Genomic DNA, 22,205 nt, shown 5'->3' on the forward strand with positions numbered 1-22,205 from the left:
AGGGGATTGTGGGTAAAACAGATGAGAAGAAAGAAAAGATGACAGGAAGGACGACTCATTCATCTTTGTCTTCTTGCACAAGACACCACCGCTGCCTAATGACTAGTTTGTGCGCGTGTGTGAGCTCAGCAGAGGCCATTGAGCAAGCCGACGCTGCCCTCTAGTGGCCGCACAGGCACCGCATGATCAAAACGTCTTCGCAAACATATTTATGACACATTTAAGTGTCTTGTATGCTGTTATTGTGAGTAATTAGTAAGAATCATTTTTAATAAATAAAACATTTGCAGAGTGTAATGTTCTCAAAGTTAAAAAAAATAATCTGAATAAAGATCTGAGAGTCTGAAGACTGATGTTGCCACAGTCTAATAATTACTGACGGTGCCGACTTGTGGTTTTACCGTCTACTTACTGGTGTCGTCCGCGTCTACTTACTGGTGACGTAACTTTAAACTTAGTGGTGTCGTCACCGTTTACCTCCTGGGTTGTTTTTAGCGCGGTAATAAGCAGCGCAGTAGTACTGGAGCCGACTATGTCCAGGATCGACAACATGAGATTATATTGCTATAATGACAAGGGAATAACTCCACCTGAAATCCCCCGTTTGTCAGCATGGAGGAAGTAAAAAAAAAAGTTTTTAATATACTTCAACAAAGAAACAGCGCTGATGTGACGTCATGTGATGTGTGATGTCGCAGTCTACTCTCCGACGTCGACGCCGTCTACTTACTGATGTTGTACTCCAGCACGTCGCTGACGAAGCCGTAGACGGGCGAGTACCCGAAGAAGACGAGCATCGCCGGCTCGCCCGGCGCCAGCTGGACCACGTGGGCCGTGTGACCCTCCAGGGCGTAGGGAGGGGGCGCCGCCGGCGTCCTGGGCGACCACGCGCGCCGGGGGATGTCGAACACCCACAGCTCGTCCGTGACGTCGCCCGGACCCGACTCCAGCTTCCCGCCAAACATGTACATGTCGTCCTACGCGATGACGACGATACGCGTGAAATATTAGCTTCCCGCAGCGGAAGTCTTGAACTCTCACCTGGTAGAGAGCCAGCGAGTGGCCGTATCGGAAGAGAGGGCCCCCGCTGGTCGGGACCACGTCCCACGTGCTGCTCTCCACATCGTAACTGAGCCAAGACGACAGAACTCGAATCAAGCACATATCAAAATCTTTGCGCTGTATCGCGATTAGGGAGTCGGGAAGCGAACGAGTGAATGATTCCGAACGCGGCGACTGCGTTCCGAATCGTTCGCTCGTTCCCGACTCGCTGATCACGATATCCGCATTTGTGGACTAAATAGTTGAGTCATCGCTCAAACCAAATTTTGTTTTGAATACTACTCGGGCGGCCTTACGTCATTGCTGATTCACAAAGATTCACAAATTGCAAACTACGAAGATGCCACATTCGCTGCACCAAGAGAGCGCAGCGGCGCTTACTTGAGGACCATGTGGCAGTTGGAGTAGTCGAAGGAGTAGCCGCCCACCACCCACATCAGCCCGGCGTGCACCAGAGCCTTGTGGGACGCCCGACCCGGGGACTGCGAGGATGGCCAAGCTTTGACGCTGGGCGGCCACCAGAAGGCCTCCGCCGACGGGACGGCCACAGAACAGTCTGGACCTGGAAACAAAAACACACACCAAATAAATACATCCAAATAGAAAGCTTCATTTAGTTTGAAAAAAATACAAAATAAAGTCAAAGCGTGGACCTTTTTGAAAACATTTGTTGTAATTACAATACTGGAACCGATTCCCAGCATCACATGACAAATGATCAATATTTGAACTGTTTAAAAGGAAAAGTGCACGTTCCCGGGGTAAATCTGAAAATTGGTGTCGAGCGGATCGATGGCTCTCATGCTGGAATTGATTTCCGTGACAAAATATTGATATTTGAACTGATTATAACTGCGTGGACAAGTAAATATAAAAATGAAAAGGAAATACAAAAAAACAAAAACGCAAAAGATTCTGAATAAAAAAAGTAAAGTGAAAGTTAAAAAAAAACGTAGTTATTGGGCTAATCTGGGACCTTCGGTATCAAATTTGGTGCCTTATGATGCGTAAATGAGTTTTCAAACTCATTCACTGCCATTGACGGCTGTTGAATTGAAATAGCCACGTTGATACGGAGGACTGACAGTGAATGAGTTCAAGTCTTTGAATCCTTGAATACAATCTCGCAATCGGCCATACCGCCCTCCATTTTCCCAGCTACGGTATCAGTAAGCAAACGAGTGGTATGACGAAGCCTGAAATTCCCTCAAGTCAGCCGTTTGTCGTATAGGACTGATCGTGATTTCAATTTGGAATTCTCCGAAGCGAAGCAAAAGAGAATTTTGAGTTTGGCAAGTTTTACAGCAGTGTTAAAACATTCTTTTTGTTGTTGTTGTTGTTGACTGCTATAATGATCTGCGATTGGCTGGCGACCGGTTCAGGGCGTACCCCGCCTCCTGCCCGATGACAGCCGGGATAGGCTCCAGCAGCCCGCGACCCGCGTGAGGAGAAGCGGTAAAGAAAATGGATGGATGGATGGATGGATGCTATAATGATCCTAACATATTATTTTACATGTCTACTTGTTACAAACTCATTTGTTATATTTGAAGTCGAGTTTTGGTAGTCCAATAAATACTTGGTGTTTACGAATGATAATTTGAGTGCTATTCCAAATAATTCCATTTTAAATGTTTTTTTTTTTTTTAATTTTTTTTTGCCACACGGGTCCCTGTCTAATTATCGATCGGGTGACCTTGCCAGCCGTCCTTGCAGACGCAGAGCTTCTCCCCGGTCAGGTCGCAGTACCCTCGGTCGGGGCTGCCGCAGTCCCGTCGGCAGTACGGCACGCGGCAGGCGGCGCCCTTCCAGTAGTCGTCGCACTCGCAGAAAACGCCGGCCGACGGCGACTTGGCCGAGCTGCAGCGGCCGTGCGACGAGCAGTTGTTGGGACAAGAGTTCGCCCTGTTCAAAGTGGAAGAAAGCAAATTCTAAATATACATTTAACGGTGAAGTAAGTCATTAACTTGTGAAACGATCAAATTAGAAATCAATTCATTCATTTATGAAATGCAATCTTAAATAACGTTACTGAACCTTTTTATATAAGAATTTATTTCATGACCGGTTTCGTTTCCTGATTGATTTATGAATTTCATGAATTTCTTAATTATTTATAACTTTTGATTTTGGATTATTTAGTCACTTTACGTTTATTTTACTGTTTTTTATGTATGTGATATATTTAGATTTTAACAAATGTATTTGTAGATTTTAAAAACAAATATTTAATGACTTATTTTTTAGAATTTGTATTTTATTGTGTGTTCATTTTATGACGTATGTAACGGGATTTACTTGTTTCATGACTTTTTTTTGTGCGCATTTAATTCATTTATTAACATTTTTATGTTGCAGCGTTTTTATTTAATTTTTATTTGATAAAGCATGTTATTTCAAATTTGGATTCGAACAAAATATTGAAATTATAAAATGATATTTTGATTGATTTCTTGGAGATTGTAATTAACTGATGGTGTTGTCATTTTCCATCCATCTTCCGTAGCGCTTCCCCTCGCGCGGGTCGCGGGCGTGCTGGAGCCAATCCCAGCTGTCATCGGGGGAGAGGCGGGGTGGGGTGGGGGGGGGTGGGGGGGGGGGGGGGGGGAGACCCCCTGAACTGGTCACCAGCCAATCGCAGGGCGCATAGAAACAAACAACCATTCGCACTCACAGTCACACCTACGGGCAATTTAGAGACTTCAATTGACCTAGCATGCATGTTTTTGGGATGCGGGAGGAAACCGGAGTGCCCGGAGACAACCCACGCAGGCACAGGCACAGAGATTTGAACCCGCAACCGCACAACTCTGAGGCAGATGTGCTAACCAGTCGCCCACCGTGCCGTTGTCATCCTATGATATTGTATTTTACATACATTATTTTTTACCGATTGTTTTTTATTGAATGATATTTTGCATTTATTATATTTTAAAATATTTATTCAATGTTTAATTTATTTTACAATGTTTTCATTCATATAATCCTTTTTATTAAAGTCTATTTGCTCAAATGTTTTGGTAAAAAATAATGTATTGATTTTTATTAATTTAATGGAATCATTTTTTATTCATTGGAATTCATAAGTGTATCATTGATTGTGTATTCATTTTGACATTTTTATTTAGTTCAGGCAATTTCTTCTATATTTTGTTATCTATTTCTTCTATTTTTTATGATTTTGGTACTCGTTAAATGTTTAAATATTATTTGTCACTTTTTTTTTTTACAATATTTTAACTTATGTAACCAATTTTTCCATATATATATATATATATATATATATATAGAACATATTTGATGAATTATTTAATGACATTTGTTTATTAATTTATTGGAATTTGAATTGTGATTGTGTGTAGTCATTTTATTATACTTTTGCTCATTCAAATGATGATGATTATTATTATTATTTTTCTTTTCACGGTAGCCCATTTCGTCAGCAAACGATTTGGCGCCCTTTGCCGCTCGCTGCCAATTACGACCGCGCGGCTTCCAGACAATGCAACGGTGCGAAATCGAGCGCTTCCGTAACGATTGGCGATCGATGAATCGTGCCTAACGCGGCAAGATGATGAGCGAGAGCGTACGAGTACGTGACGGCGAAGCCGGTCAGGTTGTACGCGGCGTCGCTGAAGAAGTGCAGCAGAGCGTAGCCGGACGTGGTCACCACCTCCGGAACCGTCTCGTGGCCGCCCGACTCGGGAACCACCAGACCGCTGAGGGAAAAACACGCGATTACGTTTCCAATCCAAAAAGTACAAAAAATGGCACATTTGCGCCCACATTTATGCCAACGTAAATAAACCTTTATGTTAGGGGATATATTTGGACAAGTTAGTAACTTTCAAATTTGAGTTCATCGAGCAGATGGCGCTACTTTGTGTCATTCAAAGCATGCAGCAAAATGTTACATAATTTTCCTTTTTTTTTTTTTTTTTTGCGTGCCTCACAACTGAAATGTCAAGCGCGTGTGTGTGTGCGTGTGCGCGTGTATTGGATGTCCAGTGGTTTTCAAGCTGAAGTAGGTTTGTAAAGGACAACTTCAGATAGGGTTTGCACTGCAGCGCCCCCAACATCTTCGCAATTCGTTACTTGTGGACTCACCTCTTCGCAGATTGTTTTTGAAAGCGAACCTCCATTATTTGGCCAAAAAAGAACAATAGTAATCACCCATTTGCTGTTTTTGCTCAGGCCCAAACCCCGTCGAAAATAAAGAATATTGCTTTGGCACCGTCTTGTGGCATCTCTGTGCCACAGAACTGTGTTGCAGTGAGGGAAGGAGCTTCATTTATGCATTTATAAATAGGCAGTTTTAGGCAGTAGCGATGTTTGGAGATTTGAACCCGTCGAACGCTACGAAACTGACCTGAAGGCGGCGACGAGCGGCGCGTAGAGCGAGTCGCCGTCGTACACGTACACGTGATCCCAGCCGCACTCGGTGGCCAAGTGGCCGAAGCGCAGCCTCAACGGCGCCTGGGGACTTGGGGCCGGAACACAAAAACAAAACAACAATCATATGGAAATGATACTTTATCGAGATATTTCAAGAGTTTGTGAGTAGTAAGGCCTTTCTATGATCCAATGATTCATTATGCTGTTAAAGAACTCAAATACAACTAAAAGTTATAACAGCATCAAATTCAAAGAAGGATTAAATGTCATGAGATAATGAGAGAGATCTCAAAATAAATTGACTAAAAATGTCATTAAACATAGAAATACATTTTCGTTAAATAGAATTATTCAAAATGTTTGAAAAGTTCATTGATGAAATTACATTGTATTTGCTTCACATTTTAATTCAGTCGTATTCATGATTTTTTATTCTTAGTTTTTTAACCTTAGTTATTCATTCCAATTTTTCATTTCTTGATGATATAGATATTTCAGGACCTTATTAATAATGCCAATAAATAAACATCAACAGCAATAATAATATATCAACTAGATACAAATTCATAATTGCAGTAAAATAAAATTCAATCGAATGATATAACACACTTACAGAAATTAAGTAATTACATGAAATATTTACATATTAAATGGTATGAATTAAAATTGTCATGAAATAAATACCCATTAAATAGTTTCCAGATAATCAATTAATAAATATTATATTACAATATTTTGTTATGAACACATTGTATTCACTTCCCGTATTAATTCATTCGTTCATATTTGAATGCTCTTTTTAATGGACTTGATTTTTGCGCACACAAAAACTCTATACCGCTTTTATTTTTTGTCCAGCAAATAAAAATGTAAATGCGTAACGACTGTGTCAGAGGTCCGCTGATAACGACAGCCCGATTGTTAATATTCTTCATTCGCCTTCTGAAGAGATTTTTTTGGGGGGGGGGGGGGGGGGGACTTACAATCCTTCAATGAGCCACGTGCACTTGGTCTTGTACTTGTAATTCATCGGGCCGTCGCTGAGCCGACCCGACAGCTCGGTTAACCTGAGAACAGGAACGATAAACGCATTCATAAAATAAGAAACAAGCCAGGATGGATAGCAGCACGTCCGTCGCCATAAAAGCATCTTTACTGGAGTCAAGATTTATTTCTCAGAGCAGATGATTCGTTTGTGCGGCTGCAGATTCATCAACAATTAGTTGGTAACCGATTAATCGTTTGGAGATATCGCTTGACGGAAGATTGCCCAAATCCTCCGAATTTCAGCATCGCGACAGCGAATATTCTCCGATTTGTGTCGTCCTCCATGAAAGCAGACCAATTATCTTTGCGGTTAATCAAAATAAAACATTTGCGAACATCTGCTTTCACTTTGGAAAACAACCATCAACATTTTCGCCGATTTTCTGATACTTTACCAACCGAACCAGTAACTGGATCATCATCAATGTTGGTCTGTGCATTGTTAAGTTTGAATAATTTCCTCTTTTTGAAAAAGAATGACTTGATCTAATTCATTGATTCATTGAAAAAAATCGAACATTAAAATAATTGTTAATTGCAGCCCAAAAATTGACCAAGCAACAGCTCATAATTTTAACAAATAATAATAATCTGAAATAAACTATCATAGATTTTTTTGCCAACTAAATTTAAATTCGTTTTTAAGAGCCAATCATGAATTTTGTACATTTCTGCTTTATCCCAACATATTCCCATAAATTGGAAATGTTTCCAATTTTGCAAGCCAGTCAGAAGATGATGAAACATCACGATCGCTGCCTGTCAATCGCGCCGATGCCACGCCGGCCAAACATCGCGGTGAGGTCGTCATGGCGACGGGGAGGACGAGGACCCCCGACCTAAAACATGCGCGGATGGCGACGCTACATGCTAAAGCCAAAGCGGTCATCCACGCGCAAAAAATTGCGACGCCGCGTGAGATTACGAGCGCGAGGGGAGCAGATTGCCGCACGGCAGGATGCAATGCGCACGCGCGCACACGCGCACGCTCACACCTCCCATCAGTGTGATCCCGTCACAGTTCGATCCGCTGGTTCTGAGCCAAGATTAGAAGAAGATGATGATGATGAAAAACATGTTCTTCATCATTTATGTACGGAGGAGCGCATTGTATTTGAGTAACATTCGCAATCAATCAAAGAATGACCCCATAAAAAATATTTGTAAAAAAGTGTGTTTTTTTTTTTTTTTTTTTTTTTTTGCGGAAGTAGATCGCGGCACTGCAATTGGCGCAAACCGATACCAAGGCAGGATTGTTCCGGATTGGGTTGAGATAGCCCAATAGGAGGGGGAGAAAAACAAAAACAAAACGAAACAGGACAGAGGGATGAAGGTGTGGAGGAAAAGAAGAAACTAAAAAGACAGCGGGACGCCCTTTGAAATATTCAACTGCCGCCGGTAAATAATTGATGACAGACAGAAGAAAGAGCGACGAAGTGTGGAAGCAAATGAAGCGACGACGGAGGAGTATGAAAGGCATGCCGAGCGAATTGCGTGTCGCCAAGTGAAACTGGCTGAACTTTCGAAACGTTGACACAATCACGCCGTTGGCTTCGCTGCCAAACATTTGCACGGACACGCAGACACGCTTCCTGCCACGTCGTCGTCGTCGTCGTCGTCTTCCGCGGCCTCGCTCGCCAAACGCAGCCGACCGTCTGCGTCGAGCTCAGCGGCGTCCTTCGAGTGACCTCGGCAGGCAGCGACGCTCGGCAAACATTCAAATTCCTCAAAAGCGCATTTTAACGAGAGTTCCCTTCGGCGACTGTCAAAAGATTAGCTGAGGCAGTTTTGCTTTTTCTTTGGCTTTTGTGTAACAAATCCAAAAGGGACCAGGAGAAGGTGCGAGTTATACGAGCTAACTTTTTATCAGACTTGGGGGGGGGGACGAATTTCAATGTTTTTCCCCCGCCAAATCAAGTTTTGCTTTTTGTTTGTATTCCCCTTCTGACATTTGATTCATTTGGCCTGATATGAAACAAGCTTTGAAAGTTTGCTCTTTGGAGAGAAAAAAAAAAAGATCGTAAACTCGATCGACAATTTAACATCATAAAATGATGCCAGAAATATTTGCAACCTGTAATCGCATACCTCGGGTCAAGACCGCGCGACATGTTGCTCTATTACTTGCCTGCCTTCCAAAACATTTTGAAAACGATTCCACTCGTGTCGGGTCGCAAAAGACGACAGAAAAGTCGGCAAGTCGTCAAAAGTGACGATGCTTTTGAAAACTAGCGCCTCTGTGTTTGCAACCATGTTGTGAGTGTAAGCCGTGCACATCAGCGGGGAGGCGCTCTCAACTACGGAAGGCGCATTAAAAAAAAAATTCGGATAACTTGAATGAAGTGCAATAAAGATGCCCTATTTCCACGGAGAAATATTTGGATATATAATCACCGTCGAACCCGAAACAGCACACGACGCCGGTGACGAATCGGTCGACAGCGTGGGGATGACGGCCGCATCGTTGTTATGAAGGAGCGCGGCGCGGGCGTGCCCGAGCCGGGCTCATCGTGAAGATTGACGCATCTGCTCCAAGTGTGTGCGTGCGCGTGTGCGGCGAGGCAGCGCAACAACAACAAAAGATGAATGACCAACAATTGAATGACCTTGACCTTCTCTGTAGTTAGCCGAGAAAAGCCCCGACTGGACCGTGTGTGTGTGTGTGTCATGGATCTTACTTCATAGACAGTATAGTCACGAACCGATGGCTTACAAGCCAGCCAGCACATCATTTATTGTTACACACTGACTGACACACGGACGCACGCACACACGCACACGCACACGCACACACACACAAGCCATGCTGTCAGAAAGAGGGCGAGAATACAACAATGAAAGGAGGGGAAAGAAAAAGAAGAAAGAGTACACAGGGAAAAAAAAGGAGGGAAAAATGAAATGGGAAAAAGCGCAGAGGCGGCGGAACTTGGGGGGCACTGAGGGCACGTGCCCGCCCCCCCACCCTACAACACACCACACCGTCAGTGATTGTTTTTTAGGATCGTCAAGTTCGACGAGCACCGGGTGCTCGCGTACCCCCAGGGTGTACCCCGCCTCGTCTGCCCACGTCAGCTGGGATAGACTCCGCCCATAACGACACATGTTATAAAACACGGACGGGTGGGAAAACCGAGGAAAGCTGAGGGATCCGTCTAATTTCTGGCATTGGCCACCTCATTAGGGACACCCTCGGCATGACATCCAACGGGGAAAACTCAGCTTTTGCGGCTCACTTTTGAATAAGACATTTTTGAAAAGATCGGTTTCAAATGTTCACTTTATTGCAGTGTGACGACAGGCCGCTGTGTTGTGACGGACGTCCTCGCAGCCTGACCGCAAACCGATGAAACATCGTCCTTCAGGCAAGAGCGTGTGCGTGCGTGCGTGTGGTGAGCCGCATTACTTGTGGTCTCGTTTAAAAAACACTATTGTGTATAACGTGGGAGGGGAGCGAGGGAGTCTCGGTTGCCATAACGACAGGAATCCCAGTCAGTCCCGTCCTATTATGATGATGATGATGTGATTATGGGATGCTTTGCTGTACTCGGCAGAGGACACACGAGCGAAATCCCCAGAGCGACACACCCGACCTCTGCCGCCGTTTCGTCCAAAACGGAGCCCAGTTTGAAAAGTAAAGAAAAAGGAAAAATAGCGTTAAGAATAGTAAATTGCTCCTTAACACATTTCCTGTACAGTGAAAGTTCATTATCGAAAAACGTTGACAGTCGCAGTACATTTGTGAGAAATCGTCATCGTCAACGAGTTGCCGATGACGTCGTTCATATTTTTTTGTCCAGTATTGGAGTTTGAAAGAAATGTTCACTTCCGATCTGATACCGATATAATAATAATAATAATAATAATAATAATAATACCTTGAGTTTTGGCTGATATTGATATCAGACCGATATCATTTCAGCAATAATCGTACATAATTGACTTATTTCGTATGTAGTGTGCAATGTTATAAAAGGCTTAATCAAGTGATATTGCTCAAGCAAAGAAAAGTCATCAGCAACAGTAGGTATGAAAAAACTGAGCCATTATTAACCAATGGGTCACATGAAGTAACTGCTGCGCACGTCTTGGCCTCTGGGGGGCAGTGTGGTGCACGCAATGAGATACACACGCAGTAATAAAGAAAGTATAAATATATGCCAGAGAGTGTTATATTGCCTGTTTATGTGTTGTTATACCCTTTGTGTTCCAAAATGCATGATTTTGAGCGATACAAGTGCCCTGAGTTCAATGCTAACTTTGGTTAGCTCGTCAATGGGGCTTTTCCCCTCATTGCGTGCTAGCTTTGAACGAGACATTTGTGTGAACAAAAACCAAGAAAGAAATGAAGTCTGTGATGTAGCGGAACATTCGGTAGGTGTCATTCTTTTATACGGTGAAATTCAACTGCAGTGTCAATCAACGACTTTAAGCGAACAACAGTCGCTCTCGCTGCTTGTTACTATGCGAGCACCTCAGCAAGCTTTTGTTGCGGTCGCGTGGGCTCTGCACGCCGCTTGGACGCTGCTGGGTCGAAGTGCCGGGGAATCCACCGCTTGTATAAGAGCGGTAAAACGGGAGATTTTCGATCCAGCCCTTCCGCCTTCCCAGGCCTAACGTCACCGGGCCCGCTAACGTAAGACTTCATATTTTACTGCCAACGATCTGACACGTGATCTTTTGTACGGGCGTTTTATAAACTTGTAGAAGCATTTGTGGCTGTTTCACAGCACAAATGTGAATTTGGAGCTAAGCATCTTCTTAGTAAGTGCTGGAACAAGCAGGTGTAAAACGATTAAAGTACAACTCGTGCCTGCGGGAACGTTGAGCACAGCTGTAAAGAATTTACAGCACGCACGCTGCTCAGAGACAGAAAATGAAAAACAACGAAATTCAAGCTACAAGCAGCAATGAACGGGTCCTCGTGTCCTGGTTTTTCACGGCCGATTTCGGGAATGATCGTCAAACTTTGGCGCCATGCTCCGCCCACTTTAGATGCCGTACGCTAAAAAAGATGGGGAATTTAGTCTCGTGTGCCCGCTTCCGATTAGGGATTAGGGATCCGCCCAAAATGTCTGCTACGAACCAAATCGGTCGGCTGCCTGTTAAACTTCAGGGATAGTGTTTGAAACGGTTTTATTTTATTATTATTATTTATTTATTTGTTGCATCTTTTGACAAACAAATCCAATTGACACGCAATTCCGTGTCAATTGGTGAAACGGGTCTAGACCGAGTCATTCAAATGTATTTTTTTGTGTCCTTTCAGCCGCTTACGTAGATCGATGCACACACAAAAAAATAAAATTAATAACGAAGGTTTTTTTCCAAAAATTTGTAAATAGGGTTTTTTTGAAAAAAAAAAACCATATATATATATATATATATATATTTTTTTTATTTTTTTTTTTTTATTTTTTTTCACAAAAATCCTAAAAAATATATATATATCCCAAAAATAAATATATATATATTTTAGGCCATATTGTACCTAATGAAATGTCATGTAAACATCCCACAATGATAACGAATCAGGTCAGACGACTGCTGAGAAAAACGTGAGCTCATCATCATCATCATCATCATCATCATTACCTCACACCGGACAGATGGTGCGCACGCACACACGCAGACACACGCACACACGCACACACACACACCAAGTAGAGAAATGTAGAAATGTCCTGAAGTATCTTTTGGTTGCCAGGCTGTGTCGTCATCACCGTGCACAAGGCTTAATCGCGCGCGCGCGCGGGCGCACACACACGAGCAGATGAGTGCTGGAAGAGAGACGCACTCTGTTCATTCTAAAACAACCATGTTTTGTCCTTGAATGGCTTAGTTGCCTTCTACGGGCATTAACACACACACACACATATATGCATATATTTTGACGCATCTGTGACCATCAACACACACGCACGTGCCTTATTTGTCTGTCTATGAGCAGGATTATGTGTGTGTGGGGGGGGTGCACAGAGGAGATTTAAAGTAAAGGTCATGATGGGAAATAATCTGTCCCGGGTCAAACTGTGGCCGCGTTAGCAACTGTAACGCCACCTGACATTTCCACATGGTCACTTAGTGAGAATTTCATTCCGCATTTGTCTGATCCGCGTGGGAGTGGCTGAGGCGTGACGAGCGGGTGGGAGGTCGAAGTTGTGGGCGTCTTGCCAAAAAAAAAAAACATAATTCAATAACTAAATAAACACCGTCAGCGACCGTCCTCTCCGCTCGGCACAATACGCCACCGTGGACCAAATTTTCAGTTCAAATCCGTCGTTGCCGGCTCCTCAAATTTGGATGTGCCTCTTTAATATGTTTGTTTGCCCCTTCGACTAATACAGCGCAAAACCTTCTTTTAAGTGCAAGATACTGTAGGAGCCTTCTGGATGTTTCATGTGGAAAACCGTGAAGAGGATTTCAGTCGAACGGCACGAACCTGAAGATTTTCAAACGCAGTAATCATCAAATGTGACCTTTTCCCAAATTGGGAAATTGGCACGAAGCAGAAAGTGGAGAAAAACAGTTTTGCTTCTGACATCGAATTGTCTTGATTCACCAGGGCGTTAGGATGACAATTTCGTTTTCTATTTTAGTTGTAAATAGTTTATTTGCATCTTTGCATAAGTAGAAAAGCTTGTTATAAAACCAATCTCTTAACCATACAGTCAGACCCCCTTCAATTTTTCACTCTTTTTTATATTGCAGCCATTTGTTAAAATCATTTCAATTCATTTTTTCCCCCTCATTAATGTACACACGGCACCCCAGATTGACAGAAAAAAAAAAACCGGAATTGTTGACATTTTTGCAGATTTATTAAAAAAGAAAAACTGAAAGATCCCCAGCCATAAGTATTCAGACCCTTTGCTCGGTATTTAGTCGAAGCCCCCTCTTGAGCTAATCCTGCCATGAGTCTTTTTGGGAATGATGCAACAGGTTTTTCACACCTGGATTTGGGGATCTTCTGCCATTGCTCCTGGCAGATCCTCTCCACTTCTGTCAGGTTGGAGGGTGAACGTTGGTGGGCAGCCATTTTCAGGTCTTTCCAGAGATGCTCAATTGGGTTTAAGTCAGGGCTCTGGCTGGGCCATTCCAAAACAGTCACGGAGTTGTTCTGAAGCCACTCCGTCATTATTTTAGCTGTGTGCTTAGGGTCATTGTCTTGGTGGAAGGAGAACCTTCGGCCCAGTCTGAAGTCCTGAGTACTCTGGAGAAGGTTTTCGTCCAGGACATCCCTGTACTTGGACGCATTCATCTTTCCTTCGATTGCAACCGGTCTTCCTGTCCCTGCAGCTGAAAAACATCCGCACAGCACGATGCTGCCACCACCGGGCTTCACGGTTGGGACTGTATTGGACAGGTGAGGAGCAGTGCCTGGTTTTCGCCACACATGCCGCTTAGAATTAAGGCCAACAATTTCTATCTTGGTGTCATCAGACCAGAGAATTTTATTCCTCACCATCTTGGAGTCCTTCAGGTGTTTTTGAGCAAACTCCATGCGGGCTTTCACGCGTCTTGCACTGAGGAGAGGCTTCCTTCCGTCGGGCCACTCTGCCATAAAGCCCCGACTGGTGGAGGGCTGCAACGATGGTTGACTGTCTTGAACTTTCTCCCATCTCCCGACTGCATCTCTGGAGCTCAGCAACAGTGATCGTTGGGTTCTTCTTGACCTCTCTCACCAAGGCTCTTCTCCCCCGATCGCTCGGTTTGGCCGGACGGCCGGCTCTAGGAAGGGTTCCGGTCGTCCCAAACGTCTTCCATTTCAGGATTATGGAGGCCACTGTGCTCTCAGGAACCTTAAGTGCAGCAGAATTTGTTTTTTTTTTTACCTTGGCCAGATCTGTGCCTTGTCACAATTCTGTCTCTGAGCTCTTCAGGCAGTTCCTCCGACCTCCTGATTCTCATTTGCTCTGACATGTACTTAATGGAAATTGGCTAGTTGTATCCGCAGCGTGAAGGTTGGCAGAAATCGTTTGCCTAGTACAAGAGGGGACGGAAGTGACGGCAATAGCGCTCACTTCTTCCAGCCTGTTGCGTTGAAAGCAATTGTTGCAATCAGACAATTTGAACCTGATTGCGCGACTCACTGCCACGTCGCTGTGTGAAGGCGCACCTACGGTGGTGGTAATAGCCCGCTAGCGCACCCATGGTGGCTCTAATATCCCGCTAGCGCACCCACGGTGGTGGAAATATCCCGCTAGCGCACCCACGGTGGCAGTAATAGCCCGCTAGTGCACCCACGGTGGCTCTAAAATCCCGCTAGCGCACCCACGGTGGCAGTAATAGCCCGCTAGCCCACCCACGGTGGCGGTAATAGCCCGCTAGAGCACCCACGCTGGCTCTAATATCCCGCTAGCGCACCCACGGTGGTGGAAATATCCCGCTAGCGCACCCACGGTGGCAGTAATAGCCCGCGAGTGCACCCACGGTGGCGGTAATAGCCCGCTAGCGCACCCACGCTGGCTCTGATATCCCGCTAGTGCACCCACGTGGCGCTAATATCCTGCTAGCCCACCCACGGTGGCTCTAATATCCCACTAGCGCACCCACGGTGGCTCTAATATCCCGCTAGCGCACCCACGGTGGCGGAAATATCCCGCTAGCGCACCCACGGTGGCGGTAATAGCCCGCTAGCGCACCCACGGTGGCTCTCATATCCCGCTAGCCCACCCACGGTGGCGGTAATAGCCCGCTAGCGCACCCACGCTGGCTCTGATATCCCGCTAGCGCACCCACGGTGGCGGTAATATCCCGCTAGCGCACCCACGGTGGCGGTAATACCCCACTAGCCCACCCATAGTAGTGGTAAAACCCGCTTGGTGGCAGTCACCAGCTACACTGCATGGGCAACAACAACACACGTGGAGCCACCTGATTTCGACTTGTATATTTTGACTCTCTTGGCATTTTTATTCGGTCGGCCAGCTTGATGGCAAATCCATCCGGCAGCACTCCATCTGCCACGCAAACACATTTTTTTATGATACCGATGATAGCAGAGACAGAAGCGAAACAAATAGGAGCGCGAGTCGCGCTCTCTGACAGCTTGACAGTATAGTTGCGGTGGCATGAGCGAGGATAGGGGCTTAATGGTACAAAAGTCAGTCAGCAGATATAAAAAGTCGACACACCCCCGTTCATTTTTCCTTATCACAAAATGGGGGAGCGGGGGACCGACAAAAACAAAAGCACGGCAAATCAATCACGTACACAATGAATACAAAATAAATAAACAACGACTGAGAATGTTGTTGCGCAAGTGTGTGGGGATGTGGCCGTGTTGAGAATGAACCAATCGCATTCAAACTCATTTAAAATGGGGGACAGCACACTCCTGACACTTTTTAAAGTGCCTCTGATTAACCCCAAATAAAGTTCGGAGTTCCTGGTAGGCTTTTCCTGCCGTTTTTGTTGTCTCATCCTACAGCAAGAATCTTTCTTTTTTTCCAATTGATTTATAAAAGGTTAAAGGTCACTTTAATGGTGGGAAAGGTTTTGAAATGCTTTATATTGGTCTACTTTTTTATATATATAACAAAAAGGTTGAATTTGAACAGCGGTGTGTAGACTGTTTTTTTTGTTTTTACTTCCAGTCTATACAGAAGGTGCGCGCGTGACTATATTGTTTTTGCTGCCTGTTTTGGCCTTGGCAGAAGTCGTCTTGCCGCTCCCCATCTTTGTCTTTTTGCAAAACACTTTGTCTCCGTCCATGCTGCTCTTTTGGTTAATGTCCAAGTTTATACAATGTCAGGCTTGTTGTGGCGCACACACACACACACACACACACACACATCATGGACACAATCTGAGCCAGGCACCGAGAGGTGGCGATGACGTACATCCAAGCGCAACTCCACAGCTAATGTTCACTTTGTTCCTGCCGTGCTCATGTTTTGTAACACAGCGAACCCTGCCAGTTTTTCTGTCAAACCGAACTAACGACTTTTTGCGAATGACTCGCCGATTCGCGCCCATCTGCAGATTTTTGCGCTTTGGGGCGCCATGTTAGCAGCATAAACTGAGCTCCTCGTGGCATCGGGAGCTTTTACTCTCAGTCCAGATGTATCACTTGAGCATACGGTGGTGCCTCGAGGTATGAGCGACGTGACTTTCAAGTTTGTTTGTGTTTTATGATACGAGCAGTCTTTTTTCTTCTTTTTTTTTGGCTCTGACTTACGAACAAAGACTTGAGATACGAGCGCCGTATGCTGGCAGCCAACTCAACAAGAAGCAAAATGAGACTTCCGGCAGTTTATTGCCTCGCCCAGCTGAAGTTTACTGTCAAAAGTAAACATAAAACGTTGCATGTTGAAAAACATCGAACAACTTTGCCATCTTCTCTATACTACAGTCTTTATCCTCTGCGAAGAACGACTAATATTACTGCGGCTTACTGGGGAAGTGAGACGTCAAATTTTATTTCTCTATGTCTGTGTTATACTGCCCCCAGGTGGCCAAGGATATGTGGCAAAAACTTTCATTGCTTTACATTCCATTTATGTCATCATTCTGTTTTTTTAGACAGGGAAATATTAAAGAGCTCCATTTGTATTCATAAAAACACATTTTTGTTTTTTAAGGAAGTGAGCGAGTGTTGCAGCTCATCGCTGCGAATAAGTTTCACACCAATAAAAACAAACAAACAAACAAACCCAATTGGTGAATTCTTGAAAAGTGAACCGCAAATATTGAAGTCAAACTTAAGTTGGAAATAAAGTTGATAAAAAGGTGTGTGTGCGTCACTTACTTGAACCTGCCCTGGCAGTGTTGGCACTGCTCGCCCACCCATCCGTGGTGGCACACGCACGAGCCGTTGACGCACGAGCCCGCGTGGCAGCCGGTGGCGCACCGCGTGGAAGTTCCCACGTGGAGAGCCAGCTGCGCCGCCGTGACGGTGACGAGCACGCACAGCTGGAGCGCGCGCTTCATGGCTGGCTGGAGCGTGCGCGCGCCGCGCCGAGCTGCCTGTCAATCAATTCAATCAATCATTCGATCTCCGCTCGGCCCCGCCCACACCTGCTCCCCGTCAAAAAGCTTCTTTCCATGCGTTCCTCAAAAAAAATAAAAATAAAAATAAAAATCTTGTTTTGATCAATTCCAAACAAAAAACGCCACGACTTGAAGAAGCTCGTGGCCGGCTAAACACCGCCGCACGAACGTAACATGAACGAGGCCTCGTCCAGGAAATAGACGGCTCCACGGAGCCCGGCGGGAGGTCCTCGACTCTCCTCTCGCCGGCGGCGGGCTCTGCTTCCCGGGATGCTGCGGCAGGCGGAGCCCCGCTGTGCCCGGTGCGCAGCTGCTCTCGAACGGGAGAAACTTCTGCACAAAGCGCCGCGCACGAGCAGCGCGGCCACGGCGTTTAAAGGGACAGCTTCCGCGCCCATCGAGTCGAGGTTGATGCTGTCGAAGAAAAATCCAACAAATGACGCATCTTCCTCAAGAAAATGTATCTATTTGTTTTTAAAGGTGACAATAAGCTTTCAAGGGGAAGTTGGATGCGGAAGTAGCAAACGCTGCACCGCAGGGAGAGTCGACGTATTGATTCCAGATGTCAAATATAATATTGAGATGCTGATCGAACCATTTCCTCCACGTCGTCTCCAACTTCCCGCTTGCTCGCGGAGGATGTTTCCAAAAGGACGGTTTGTATTTTCTGGTTCCGCGCTCCTTACCACAAGATGGCAGAAATGTGCCAACCGCCGATAAACTGGAGAAGAAGATGTTTCCAAAAGGGGGACATGGCACCTCACACATGGCGAGCCGGGATGCAATCGTGACACTCGCCTTTGTCGAAGTAACCTGTTCACCTGTGGAATGTTCCAAACAGCCGTTTGTGGCAGCACAACTTCACCAGTCTTTTGTTGCCCCTGTGCCAGCTTTTTTTTTTGGGGGGGGGGGGGGGAGTGTCGCAGGCACGAATTTGGGAAAACAAACAGAAAACAATAACAATGTCCGATGTCAATTTGAACATGAAATATCTTGGGTTTGCCTTGTCAGTCCAAAACCAGATTTGGTCAATTACAAATCGATGCTATTGGTCCGTGCCCACGGCGGTGTGTGTTATTTTGAGAAGTTATTGCTCAACGCGAAGGGTTTCCAACGGCTTCTCGCTTCTCTTTGATGACGCAATCTTAATGGCTCCATAAAGTCTTTTGCTTCCGCGGCGATGCGAGGATTCCGCCCGACACCGGCGATATGCTCCCGCTTGATCCCCCAACCCGCCTCCTCCTTCCAAACACGCCCATGTTGGCTTTCTAGATCACCGATATTTGTATTATTGACTGTGTTGATTGTGTTAACAATATAAATACATTTGTTCAATACATGCAAGCGTTTTTTTCTTTATCGTATGAAAGATTTTGTCGACAGGTGCCCTTTTTTTGGGGGGGGGGGGGGGCCGGAGCGCGTGCACGTGCCCGGCCTGAGGCGCCAGCTAACTTTCTGCGCTTGCCGATTATCTGCTATCGAATGACTTTTTGGACGAGTCGGCCGTTATTTCCGCTTATTCCGGCACCTCGCCCCTTTCCGTCGGCCTCGTCCCGCCGGGCTCCGCTTCGGAGGCGCGAGATTTATGATTGGCTCCCATTGCAATGTTGAACGCAAGACATTAAAAAGTCACTTTTCCATAAGATGTCTTGTTATTGTTCAGCATTCAGCAAGTGACAATCCACATTACGAATATGATTGACGACAACATATTCGCATATCCAACTTTAATATGTTTTATATGCAGTATCTGTATACAGTTGTCTATCCCACCAAAAAAACTATACTCAAAAATTAAAAAAAATACAAATGAAAAAAGTCCCCAGTGTGTGATTTTGGCGTTATTGGGTCACCGTTTGAAGGGAAAGTGAACAATAAATGCGGTCCAGCAGGGGGCAGCGACGTTCCTTGGTGCTCGGTGACGTCCCTTCCATCCTTGCAGCTGACAGTTACGTCATGTCGCAGTTTTGCACAGCACTTCTTTTATACAACGTGATGTTTTGAGCAACAATGAATTCATACTCGTGAAATAACTCAAGTAAAGAAAGTAACCAATAAAAAGGGTTATAATTCAGGGGACAGTTTGCTGTTGTGGGGCAGTTCAACTGGTCCAGACAACAAATTGCTAACATGAGTTTGTGTTATACACGATGTCTTTGTGGGGACATTTGGACTGGTCCGCGTGAGTAAAACGCCAGCGTGTTTGCATTTGTCTTTCTATCTTTGTGAGGCACCACACTTGATATTCAAACCTTTTGTCAGAATGTGACTAAACACACAAAGATTGAACAAAATTCCTTTCAATTTTATTTCTGTGCTGTGTAACTAATACGGATTCTCTATTTGAATTGAATGACATTCATGGTTTCACTGTGAACGATGCTGAATTTGATTGTTTCCTGTTCCAGAGAACTGCGCGAAACGCAAAGCGCGGCAGCAAGCGGCCTCGCCTCACCCCAGATTACGCAATCCCCCGTGAACTTGGTTGAGGAAGCTTGTAATTGGCGAGTGCCTGTTTGTCTCCATGTCTCCAGCATAATGTTTTCAGACACTTTAAATATGCACTCCAATTTTCCATCATCAGGATAATCTATTTTATATTTGTGCATTACATATTTACTTTTGCTGATCATATAAAACAACAGTTAAAGCGAGAAGTGAGGCAGACAGTACTGTGCCTCACAAAGGCGGATGACCATAAGACGAGCTCTGACAATTATACGGGTCCCCAAAAAGTAGTGTAAAAAAGGGACGAATAGATATTTTCTTCAATTTAAAGCAATTATTATAGTTTTCGTCTTAATTTAGACGTTTAAAAACATCAAAATGCTAAATCTACCGTGATGTTTTCAACTGCACGACCCCTCCTTTCTCGGAATCTTCTAATTCACAGATTTTTTTTGGGGGGGGGACGACTATCCTCCGGTATTGGCTGAAAATCTGAATTGTTTGGTGTTTTTAATATTCCGTCCGGCCTAAGCCATGTCTAATACAAATACAGGGGCGCCTTGAGATACAACTTTAATTCGTTTCCTTGAACTTGTAACTTAAAACACTCATCTTTCAAATCATCTTTTCCCCATTGAAATAAATACAAAAACAACAACATACAAAACATTTGTTATAATGTAATAAAGTACGGAATAAAACTTGTTGTACTTTATAAAAACATCATTAAAACGACAGTGTAAGACGGAAAGCGTTTGTGCATCGTGATGATGAATTCATTGCGAGTGCGCGGCTCCTTCTGGTGTTGGCGCCTTGGCCACCTGGGGGCAGTGTAATACAGACTTGGACATGAAGACCGGCACGGTCCACTGCAGTGATTTTCGTCGAGAGAACAAAGTTCATCTGCACGCAAATGTGTAGTCATATTGCGGCCATCGTTTGCCGCCATCTTGGGGCATCTACAGGAAACATTGGACGTTGAGGGGGATTTGGCCGCTCTGTCTGCACCTGCACGGTGAGCACTTTGCGCCTCGCAGCCAGTCTCGTCTCCACGGACCTCCCCGGTGGCTGCACGTCATCACCGCTCAGCTGACGTGTTTCCGGCGCAGGTCTTGGAGGTGGGGGGTGGGGGGGCGTGACGGTGCGCGAGTCCACGGGAAGATCAACAGCCGCGGATGAGCTGCGGCTGGAGGCGACCCACCGCGTGGGACCCCCCCCCCCCCCCGCCCCCCTTTCCCCGCCTCTGCTGCGGCTGTCAGACACCCGGAGCACTCAAAACACACAAACATTCCGGGTTTTTTTTTGGAGGGGGTTTGGGGTGAATCTTGCAGCCCACGGGACACCTGTAAGCGTTGCGGTGGTTCTGGAGGAGGCGTCCGGACCCCCGCCCATCCCCTCGTCTCCCCCTCCCCAGCCATGGTGGTGTTCAACGGGCAGCTGCGCATCAGGATCTGCGAGGCGCTGGACCTGAAGCCCACGGCGTGGTCCCTGCGTCACGCCGTGGGCGCCGCCGCCAAGAGCTCCAATAAGGGCTCGGTGCTGGACACGTACATGGCGCTCAACGTGGACGAGTCGCGGGTGGGCCAGACGTGCACCCGGCCGCGCACCGACAGCCCGGCGTGGAACGACGACTTCACGGCGGAGGTGCGCGACGGCCGCGCCATCGAGCTGGCCGTCTTCCACGACGCGCCCATCGGCTACGACGACTTCGTGGCCAACTGCATCATCCGCTTCGACGACCTCCTGCACGGCGGCAGCAAACACTTCGAGGATTGGGTGAGACCGCGGCCCTTTTCTTTGCTTCGGGCGTCACGTGATCCGCGCTCGGCAGGCGTCTTCCTTGTTTGTCACGTGACTCCAGGAATTGTCAATCGAAGAAAAGAACAGTCTGCGGCTGCCTGTCACACACGTGCGAAGTGGTGACGTCACGACGCCGCCTGAAATCCTTCCGCTGGCTTTCGTGACGTCACCGTTAGGGACGAGAACGGAAAACACCGTTATCGATACGGCTTATCGATCCGATTCCGCTTCGATTCTCTTGTCGCTCACGCGAATCCCACAATTGACGCTCGGCATAATCGTTCTCCTTCGATTACCTGGCTTTCTCATTAATATGCGACATGTAAATGAGCTTCTCTCCGATTGGAACGCTTCTCTTTCGCAATTCGAGCGTCCCCGCTCGTCTTGTCACCGAAACGTGCCGAGGCGGACGCGAGCGTTATTGACGAGGCAGTAGCGGAAGATGAAATAGAAAGAGCGGA

General features: G+C 45.8%; 2 protein-coding genes across 3 annotated transcripts in view; one reads left to right on the forward strand and one right to left on the reverse strand.

Annotated features, from left to right (window-relative positions):
• atrnl1a (attractin-like 1a) overlaps window positions 1–17,683 on the reverse strand; it is a 111,829-nt gene extending 94,146 nt beyond the window's left edge. Inside the window, exons 1-8 of the mRNA XM_061690662.1 lie at window positions 17,255–17,683; window positions 6,441–6,524; window positions 5,432–5,545; window positions 4,653–4,781; window positions 2,759–2,967; window positions 1,444–1,624; window positions 1,042–1,129; window positions 731–977 (exon numbers count right to left, since the gene is read on the reverse strand). Coding sequence (XP_061546646.1) covers window positions 731–977; window positions 1,042–1,129; window positions 1,444–1,624; window positions 2,759–2,967; window positions 4,653–4,781; window positions 5,432–5,545; window positions 6,441–6,524; window positions 17,255–17,436 — 1,234 coding nt within the window. The 5' untranslated portion in view covers window positions 17,437–17,683. The remainder of the gene's footprint in view (window positions 1–730; window positions 978–1,041; window positions 1,130–1,443; window positions 1,625–2,758; window positions 2,968–4,652; window positions 4,782–5,431; window positions 5,546–6,440; window positions 6,525–17,254) is intronic.
• Window positions 17,684–21,059: 3,376 nt separating this feature from the next.
• Window positions 21,060–22,205, forward strand: part of LOC133409489 (protein kinase C epsilon type-like) — a 45,687-nt gene continuing 44,541 nt past the window's right edge. For both annotated transcript variants that reach the window (XM_061689555.1, XM_061689556.1), the window contains exon 1: window positions 21,060–21,720. In XM_061689555.1, coding sequence (XP_061545539.1) covers window positions 21,361–21,720 — 360 coding nt within the window. In that variant the 5' untranslated portion in view covers window positions 21,060–21,360. The remainder of the gene's footprint in view (window positions 21,721–22,205) is intronic.

This window comes from Phycodurus eques, chromosome 11, assembly GCF_024500275.1.
Source record: "Phycodurus eques isolate BA_2022a chromosome 11, UOR_Pequ_1.1, whole genome shotgun sequence".
NCBI classification, from domain to species: domain Eukaryota; kingdom Metazoa; phylum Chordata; class Actinopteri; order Syngnathiformes; family Syngnathidae; genus Phycodurus; species Phycodurus eques.